The 9,756-nt window shown below is 43.6% G+C and overlaps 1 protein-coding gene across 1 annotated transcript; it reads right to left on the reverse strand.

Annotated features, from left to right (window-relative positions):
- Positions 1-3,876: 3,876 nt before the first annotated feature.
- LOC311105674 (small ribosomal subunit protein mS23-like) lies at positions 3,877-9,472 on the reverse strand. The gene is made up of 5 exons (XM_084147891.1): positions 9,290-9,472; positions 7,176-7,355; positions 6,997-7,074; positions 6,747-6,870; positions 3,877-6,347 (listed from the first exon to the last, which is right to left on the reverse strand). The coding sequence occupies exons 1-5, from the start codon at positions 9,331-9,333 to the stop codon at positions 6,210-6,212; spliced, it is 564 nt and encodes a 187-aa protein (XP_084004017.1). The 5' UTR covers positions 9,334-9,472; the 3' UTR covers positions 3,877-6,209.
- Positions 9,473-9,756: the final 284 nt, after the last annotated feature.

Consider the following 9,756-nt stretch of genomic DNA (forward strand, 5'->3'; position numbering starts at 1 on the left):
CCGGCAAGAACAAGGCAGATGTGTCCACATCCAGAGATGTATTGGCTCTTGGTCTCCACCACACACACACATAGAACGAGGGATCTTTGTGGTTCTAAAAGGAAAGTTACATTTGTAACTTATTTGTTCTGATGCCAGCTGTTAGTATTGTTTACATGTTTAGCTAATGCATACTAACGTCTAAGTACACAATTGCCAGCTACTGCAACCATTGCATGTTCGTAGCTATTATTATGTGCATGCTACTATTACTGTAAGAGTGTGTTATGTGCAAGAAAAGTAACTAAGTCGTAGAAGATTCTAGATGGTTTGGTGTGCTCCTGCATGCGCACTTGATTTATAGCCTATTAGATAAGATCTATAGCTAGCTGGAGAACGCCAGAAATTGTGACTGGCAGCAGTAATTAGCCTCTCTCTCCGTCAAAAATGTTGACATCTTATCTGTAGTTGTGTGAATGTGTCTGCAATTATATGCTATCTAGGCGAATGTTGTAGAGCATGAACCTGCAGGATCGGGTCACCGCTTTGATGTTAGCGGAGAACGACAGGGTGTTGTCCAGGGTCACGCCAAGGATCTTTGCACTCTGGGAGGAGGACACAATGGAGTTGTCAACCGTGATGGCGAGATCATGGAGCGGGCAGTCCTTCCCTGGGAGAAAGAACAGCTCTGTCTTGTCGAGGTTCCGCTTGAGGTGGTGATCCGACATCCACACTGATATGTCTGCCAGACATGCAGAGATGCGATTCGCCACCTGTTTATCAAAAGGGGGAAAGGAGAAAATTAATTGTGTGTCATCTGCGTAGCAATGATAGGAGAGACCATATGACAGAGCCAAGTGACTTGGTGCATAGAGAGAATAGGAGAGGGCCTAGAACTGAGCCCTAGGGGACACCAGTGGTGAGAGCACGTGGTGTGGAGACAGATTCTCGCCACGCCACCTGGTAGGAGCGACCTGTCAGGTAGGACGCAATCCAAGAGTGAGCAACGCCGGAGATGCCCAACTCGGAGAGGGTGGAGAGGAGGATCTGATGGTTCACAGTATCAAAGGCAGCGGATAGGTCTAGAAGGATAAGAGCAGAGGAGAGAGAGTTAGCTTTAGCAGTGCGGAGAGCCTCCGTGACACAGAGAAGAGCAGTCTCAGTTGAATGACCAGTCTTGAAACCTGACGGGTTTGGATCAAGAAGGTAATTCTGAGAGCGATAGCAGGAGAGTTGGCTAGAGACGGCACGCTCAAGAGTTTGAGAGAAACGAAAGAAGGGATACTGGTCTGTAGGGGATCGAGTGTAGGTTTTTTGAGGAGGGGTGCAACTCTCGCTCTCTTGAAGACGGAAGGGACATGGCCAGCGGTCAAGGATGAGTTGATGAGCGAGGTGACGTAAGGGAGAAGGTCTCCGGAAATGGTCTGGAGAAGAGAGGAGGGGATAGGGTCAAGCAAGGCAGGTTGTTGGGCAGCCGGCCGTCACAAGTCGCAAGATTTCATCTGGAGAGAGCGGGGAGAAAGAAGTCAAAGCATAGAGTAGGGCAGTGTGAGCAGGACCAGCGGTGTCATTTGACTTAATAAATGAGGATCAGATGTCGTCAACCTTCTTTTCAAAATGGTTGACGAAGTCATCCACAGAGAGGGAGGAGGGAGGGGGAGGAGGATTCAGCAGGGAGGAGAAGGTGGCAAAGAGCTTCCTAGGGTTAGAGGCAGAGGCTTGAAATTTGGAGTGGTAGAAAGTGGCTTTAGCAGCGGAAACAGAGGAAGACAATGTAGAGAGGAGGGAGTGAAAAGATGACAGGTCCGCAGGGAGTCTAGTTTTCCTCCATTTCCGCTCGGCTGCCCAGAGCCCTCTTCTGTGAGCTCGCAATGAGTCGTCAAGCCACGGAGCAGGAGGGGAGGACCGAGCCGGCCGGGAGGATAGGGGACATAGAGAGTCAAAGGATGCAGAAAGGGAGGAGAGGAGGGTTGAGGAGGCAGAATCAGGAGATTGGAGGGAGAAGGATTTAGCAGAGGGAAGAGATGATAGGATGGAAGAGGAGAGAGTAGCGAGAGAGATAGCGAAGGTTGCGACGGCACATTACCATCGGAGTAGGGGCAGGTTGAGTAGTGTTGCAACATCATGCAACAATTTCAAAGATTTTACTGAGTTACAGTTCATAGAAGGAAATCAGTAAATTGAAATAAATTAGGCCCTAATTTATGGATTTCACATGACTGGGCAGCCATGGGTGGGCATAGGCCCCCCAACTTCAGTTTTCCCCACAAAAGGGCTTTATTACAGACAGAAATACTCCTCAGCACCCCCCATCCTCCCCTCCTCAGACAATCCCGCAGATGAAGAAGCCGGATGTGGAGGTCCTGGGCTGGCGTGGTTACACGTGGTCTGCAGTTGTGAGGCCAGTTGGACGCACTGCCAAATTCTCTAAAACGACATTGTAGAGAATGTCTTATGGTAGAGAAATGAACATTCAATTATCTGGCAACAGCTCCGTTGGACAGTGCTGCAGTCAGCATGCCAATTGCATACTCCCTCAAAACTTGAGACATCTGTGGCATTGTGATGTGTGACAAAACTGCACATTTTAGTGGCCTTTTATTGTCCCCAGCACAACGTGCACCTGTGTAATGATCATGCTGTTCAATCATCTTCTTGATATGCCACACCTGTCAGGTGGATTAATTATATTGGCAAAGGAGATATGCTCACTAACAGGGATGTAAACCATTTTGTTCACATTTGAGAGAAATAAGCTTTTTGTACATATGGTACATTTCTGGGATCTTTTATTTCAGCTCAGGAAACATGGGACCAACACTATACATGTAGTGTTTATATTTTTGTTCAGTAAAGATAGCCCTGAGTTAACCTGTCCCGGAGCAGGTTAGCTCTTAAGGATTCATTGCCATAGAAATGTACCTAGCTACAGTGAGCCACTTTCGTGGTACCGGTTATCCCAAGTTTAACCAAATTTAGCTGCTAACTCTTCAAACTACATTCGTAGTATAGGGCTCTGATTCTTGGTCCTAGAAAAAGTGAGTGTGAGCTGCCGACACGCTCCAGTGTGTTCTGTACATGCAGCTGTCAATCTGTCGGTCCACAAACAGAAGCAAAGTACGTTAATTAGGCTTGCCATTTGTGTCCATTTACATTTGATGACCACTGAAAATGGATTGCTGAGTTGAATTCTGGATGTTTGTACACCTATTTTTACATGTTTACATACCCTTCATATGCAATATGAACATATGAATGCATTATGAGTATGAACTGTTATAATTGCCCAGCCCAAATCAATAGTAAAACTACATATCAGGTGTAAAACGGTCAAACTTTAGTCCAAGTTTAAGAGGGGGTTTTCCTAGCATAGGCTAGGCTGTTTAAGGTGGAAAATGATGGTATGACAAGGACATCATAATGGCTACTGGGTATGCAGGATATCAAATTGAAAAATAAAACATGACATAAAAAAATATTCAAACTCCCTCACCCACTGTGACTGACAAGCCAGACTTTATTGTAAGCAATAGAAAGGCAAAAACAATTAAGGCGCTTTCAGACACTGACTGTATAATGCCAATGAGATGAGATATCTTTGTGACAGCACTGCCAGTGAGCAGGAAGACAAAGACAGAGTGGGAGAAAGAATTGAAGAGAAAGAAAGTTAAATTTACATTTCGATCCATTTATGAATATGGAAAAATGTAAATTCAGCCATTGAAAGGATTATTGAATGTTCTATTGTATATAGGCTATGGTGCAGTATGTACAGTAACTATATACATTCTACAGCCTCTTACAAACCAGAATTAAAACACATGAAATTATATATTTTACTGATCTTCACAACCTAGGCTACGCAACATTTGAAGGATAAAATAAATTACATATTTAATGAATTCAGTTTTATTTTCTACCACTGATCACGTTTGACAACCAACCAGGTGCCAGGTGTAAACAAGAAAAGTTGTGTGGTTACATATACACAGAACACCGCCCTAACACAGCACACTCACCCCAAACACTTTTCACTTACAGAATTCACCTTTCAATGCTGTTGTTGGCATCTCTCCTCCACAGCCCAATAATGGTGCTTCTTTAGAAATCTCTGCCAGAAGCAGTAAAACGTTATCCACGCTCACACTCCAGTGACAGAGAGAATGGCATTTTGATCAATTCAATTCCAGCCCATGCTCAATTGGATTCATTTGTATCCAGAGATCCTTGCCAGGAGTCTGGCAGAAAAAGTTAATTACCTGCCTGTAAATACATTTTGAAAGGAAATATTGAGAAATCTTGGGGGTGCTGCCAAGAAGTCATCTACTGACAGACAGTGTTTCTCCAGTTTTTAAAGGCCTCCTTCGTAAAGTTCATTGTATTAATTCCATCTTAAAACGGTCCTAATTTATTTATTTTAAGTGTTCCTTCTATGAACTGTAGCTCAGTAAAATATTTGAAATAGTTGTTTACATTTTTGTTCAGTGTATATTATTTAACCCTTAAAATAAGATAAAGGAAAACAGTGCAAAATCACCTTTAAGGATTGCATCAAGCCACAGGTTTTGCCAACACACCCCACTGAGTGTCCGTTTCTCCCCTCAGCCTGTGGATACGGCAGACAGACAAGGATTGTTCTTCTCATTCCCAACCCGACTCTCTCCCTCCTCTACCTCTCTCCCCGATTATATCCCTCCCTCCTGTTCATTAGGCCCTCAGACAGTCTTGCCATCCATCCACCACAGAATTGCTTTCTCTTTGACTGTGTGCAGACAATCACCCATTCCATTACGGTGTTGATATCATTTCTCCTCTCCGTGCGAGCGCAGAATAAACTGTGAGATGGACAGTTTTCCCTTTCGATAAACAGAAAGACGGCTGATAATGAGAAACGCCGCCAAGGTCATCTCTTTGAAAAGACGGTGGAGGAAAGAGAACTGTGGTACTGGGAAAACGCTCATGGATGCTAGCTTTTTCCAGAGCAAATAACCCCAACCAGTGCTGTTCTACATTAAAGCCAAGGCTCTAGATATAAGCCCGCTTTACATTTATTTTCAAACGGCAGTTGAACTGCAGGGCTGCTAGGTCATATAGTGGATCAATGTCTCTACAACTTGTGAGAACAGGAAGACAGATTATTATCCTGATTAGAGAGAAGAGGTAACCTGCAGAAGTTCTAATAACTGGTTACTTGTTATGTTATTCTGGTATGCTTTGAGATGTGTTATTGAAATCTGAAACACGTGTTGAAAAATACAGATATGCCAAGATTATGTTTAGAACAGGATGCAATGTTGGTGTGGTGCTCATTTCAATTGTGGCAGTAGACACTAACCTTAATTAAAATATAGTTTTGTAGAGTTTAATTATCAATCATTCAGTGTATAGGTGTTGATGTCAATCCTTTCCTATCTGGTGGAATAACTTCCACAGATGTTAGGGAAAGGGGACACCTAGTCATTTGTACAACTGAATGCATTCAATTGAAATGTGTATTTCGCATTTAACCCAACCCCCCTGAATCAGAGCGGTGTTACCTTGCATTTCTTTTAATATGGCACCTGTGATGCTTCTTACTCACATTTTCTCATCCCCAGTCGGCTGATGTGGTTATGTGCTCAATGGTATTTCTCTGTGAAGCAATACGGCATTAATATCTCCATTTCATCCCAGATGCTCAGGCAGGCAGGCAGTGCCGAATTACACTGTCACAGCAGCAAATGAAGAATGTAATATCAACTCTCACTCACAGCTTGCTTGTCTTGCATGAGTGTTCTGCAGAGTGACTGAAAGATAACGAAGGATGAGCAACAGAGGAAAAGAGGCCACATTCTAGAATACAGAGTTACTTTACTGATCATCACAGCGACGTCACCTCATATCAACAGGGGTGTCCTGTCGAAAGTCTGAAAGCACACTGCAAAGTAACCACCATCTTGAAAGTGAATTCTCAAGAGTTCAGTAGGACATACAGTATATGTTTCACACACTGAATATACATTTACAACCTTATGCATAACATCAGTCTCACAAGGTTCCAGACCAAAAATGTACAATAACTTGGACTCCTACACATTACCACTCAAAACCCTGCAGTCAAGACGGACGGTCGTGAGAGCTGCCCAGGCCCATTAATCCACATTGTTCAGAAAGTCCCCTTTTTAGTCAGTGGAGGTGGATGGTTGGTTCCATCTAGGTGAAGAGTGTGGTTGAAGCCATGTTGCAGAGGCCTACTGTGGAGTCACTGGTGCTTGTGTTGGCGTCTCTTCTCCCGGTGTCTGTGTTTCGCCAGGTGCATCTGTCTGCTGTTCCGCCAACATGTCTGTCAGCTTCATGCCCAACACTGGATCCCTGGTCTCTGATGCCACCTGCAGGCCAACCGGAAAAAGTGCAGCCAGTCAGTTGCAAACAGAAGGTCTTTATTTATTTATTTTTTAATTCACCTTTATTTAACCAGGTAAGCCAGTTGAGAACAAGTTCTCATTTACAACTGCGACCTGGCCAAGATAAAGCAAAGCAGTGCGATAAAAACAACAACACAGAGTTACATATGGGATAAACAAAACGTACAGTCAATAACACAATAGAAAATCTATATACAGTGTGTGCAAATGTAGTAAATTATGGAGGTAAGGCAATAAATAGGCCATAGTGCAAAATAATTACATGATTGTAAGTGATTAGTACATATCTGTCTATACAGTATTTGGGAAAAGGGCAGCCAGCATTACACTTAATAAGTTGTATCATTTGAACAGTCTACTCACCGCAGGAACACCCCTCCTCCTCAACACTAAGCCCTCAGCAAGGAGAGCCTTCCCAGCCTCCTCAAACAGGGACTGTTTCTCCCGCTCTCCCTGGCTCTCTAACTCTGTGTACTTCTCCACAAACCTACACAAAGGAAAACATCCCTTTATAGAATTGCAGTAGTTAGGATCCAGCATTACAGACATGTGGAATCCCAAAACTTGACCTATGATGTGACCAATGTGATTCATTGTGAAGATTTGCCCATACCTTTGGCATGTTGAAACAAAGTTGGATTTGGAAAGATCAAAAGCTCTGGGTCCTGTTCCATACACCTCATAAAATGTCCTGATAGAGAGACCGGTGCTGATCAACAAATCAACATTTCCATTCCTAACAGCTTTTGATTGGCAGTAAAAAGTTTAAGGCAAACCGTTTAATTAACTTACGCTCTGATTTCATCCTCTCTGTAGAAGATGTCTGGCACTGCCACTTCTTTCTTCCCATAGATCTTGGCCACTGGTCTGACATAAAGTGGGTCCTTCTTGGGTGGAAAGGCCTTGTATACATCATACCAAATGGGCTTGTCAGACTGTTTGACAACTCCAGAACGCATAAGATCTCTGACTCTGAAAAGGAAACCAGTGAGCCACCAGCAAAAATGTAAACAATAGAGCAAATGCATCCCATGCATTCTCAATTTCACATACAAAGAGCTACAGTGGGGAGAACAAGTATTTGATACACTGCCGATTTTGCAGGTTTTCCTACTTACAAAGTATGTAGAGGTCTGTAATTTTTATCATAGGTACACTTCAACAGTGAGAGAGAGACAGAATCTAAAACAAAAATCCAGAAAATCACATTGTATGATTTTTAAGTCATTTATTTGTATTTTATTGCATGACATGAGTATTTGATCACCTACCAACCAGTAAGAATTCCAGCTCTCACAGACCTGTTAGTTTTTCTTTAAGAAGCCCTCCTGTTCTCCACTCATTACCTGTATTAACTGCACCTGTTTGAACTCGTTACCTGTATAAAAGACACCTGTCCACACACTCAATCAAACAGACTCCAACCTCTCCACAATGGCCAAGACCAGAGAGCTGTGTAAGGACATCAGGGATAAAATTGTAGACCTGCACAAGGCTGGGATGGGCTACAGGACAATAGGCAAGCAGCTTGGTGAGAAGGCAACAACTGTTGGCGCAATTATTAGAAAATGGAAGAAGTTCAAGATGACAGTCAATCACCCTCGGTCTGGGGCTCCATGCAAGATCTTACCTCGTGGGGCATCAATGATCATGAGGAAGGTGAGGGATCAGCCCAGAACTACATGGCAGGACCTGGTCAATGACCTGAAGAGAGCTGGGACCACAGTCTCAAAGAAACCCATTAGTAACACACTACGCCGTCATGGATTAAAATCCTGCAGCGCACGCAAGGTCCCCCTGCTCAAGCCAGCGCATGTCCAGGCCCGTCTGAAGTTTGCCAATGACCATCTGGATGATCCAGAGGAGGAATGGGAGAAGGTCATGTGGTCTGATGAGACAAAAATAGAGCTTTTTGGTCTAAACTCCACTCGCCGTGTTTGGAGGAAGAAGAAGGATGAGTACAACCCCAAGAACACCATCCCAACCGTGAAGCATGGAGGTGGAAACATCATTCTTTGGGGATGCTTTTCTGCAAAGGGGACAGGACGACTGCACCGTATTGAGGGGAGGATGGATGGGGCCATGTATCGCGAGATCTTGGCCAACAACCTCCTTCCCTCAGTAAGATCATTGAAGATGGGTCGTGGTTGGGTCTTCCAGCATGACAACGACCCGAAACACACAGCCAGGGCAACTAAGGAGTGGCTCCGTAAGAGGCATCTCAAGGTCCTGGAGTGGCCTAGCCAGTCTCCAGACCTGAACCCAATAGAAAATCTTTGGGAGGGAGCTGAAAGTCTGTATTGCCCAGCGACAGCCCCGAAACCTGAAGGATCTGGAGAAGGTCTGTATGGAGGAGTGGGCCAAAATCCCTGCTGCAGTGTGTGCAAACCTGGTCAAGACCTACAGGAAACGTATGATCTCTGTAATTGCAAACAAAGGTTTCTGTACCAAATATTAAGTTCTGCTTTTCTGATGTATCAAATACGTATGTCATGCAATAAAATGCAAATTAATTACTTAAAAATCATACAATGTGATTTTCTGGATTTTTGTTTTAGATTCCGTCTCTCACAGTTGAAGTGTACCTATGATAAAAATTACAGACCTCTACATGCTTTGTAAGTAGGAAAACCTGCAAAATCGGCAGTGTATCAAATACTTGTTCTCCCCACTGTATCTAGCTAACGGTGCATTCATTTCTATTACGCGGAACCATAGCCAAGATTCCATTTGCTACAAGTTGCAGAAAAGACAGTCAACCATCAAAGAAAATTGTATCTAGCTAACATTAGCTAGCTAGCAAACGCTAAAGGGTCTAGAAAACTAAATAGTATCCTCCAGTAACCTTGACACCGAAATTATGCTGGCTAACATTAGCTAGCTAGCAACACGACATTTGGACCTACCGCGTGAACACCGTTCCGAATTTTTCAAGTCGACTTCCAGCCATAATGGACTTTAATTTAACTACACTATGCGTGTAAAAAGCAGCTAGGTAATTATACAGTAAACTCAAAGATCATAGTTAGCAACTACAGAGCCTCTTTTCACCAGCATTGACGACCACTACTTCCGCATGTAATTTCTGCAGGGATAAACTGCTTCTTCTTCTTCTTCTTCTTCTTCAATGAGGTTTAACGGCGGTTGGCATCCAATTGGTTGCATTACCGCCACCTACTAGACTGGAGTACAACTCCCTTATATTTTACCCTACCATCTAACACTACATTCACAAATTCAAAATGATTGTTAATAATTAACACCACCCTTCTCCACTATTTAAATATATTCATTCCTACCTCATGCCCTCAACCTGAAACGATGGGACATCACCACCACTCCCTGTAACTCTTCTGATGTCAAGTCTCGCACA

Source organism: Coregonus lavaretus, assembly GCF_964263955.1.
Source record: "Coregonus lavaretus genome assembly, chromosome: 30".
Taxonomy (NCBI): domain Eukaryota; kingdom Metazoa; phylum Chordata; class Actinopteri; order Salmoniformes; family Salmonidae; genus Coregonus; species Coregonus lavaretus.

What these genes read in the sequence shown, in the direction of transcription:
- LOC311105674 (XM_084147891.1), bottom strand. Translation starts at nt 9,333, where the DNA reads ATGGCTGGAAGTCGACTTGAAAAATTCGGAACGGTGTTCACGCG. An exon ending in AGAGAGGATGAAATCAGAGC is followed by an intron (nt 7,075 to 7,175) that starts GTAAGTTAATTA and finishes TCTCTCTATCAG; the next exon opens with GACATTTTATGAGGTGTATG. An exon ending in GGAGGAGGGGTGTTCCTGCG is followed by an intron (nt 6,348 to 6,746) that starts GTGAGTAGACTG and finishes GTTGGCCTGCAG; the next exon opens with GTGGCATCAGAGACCAGGGA.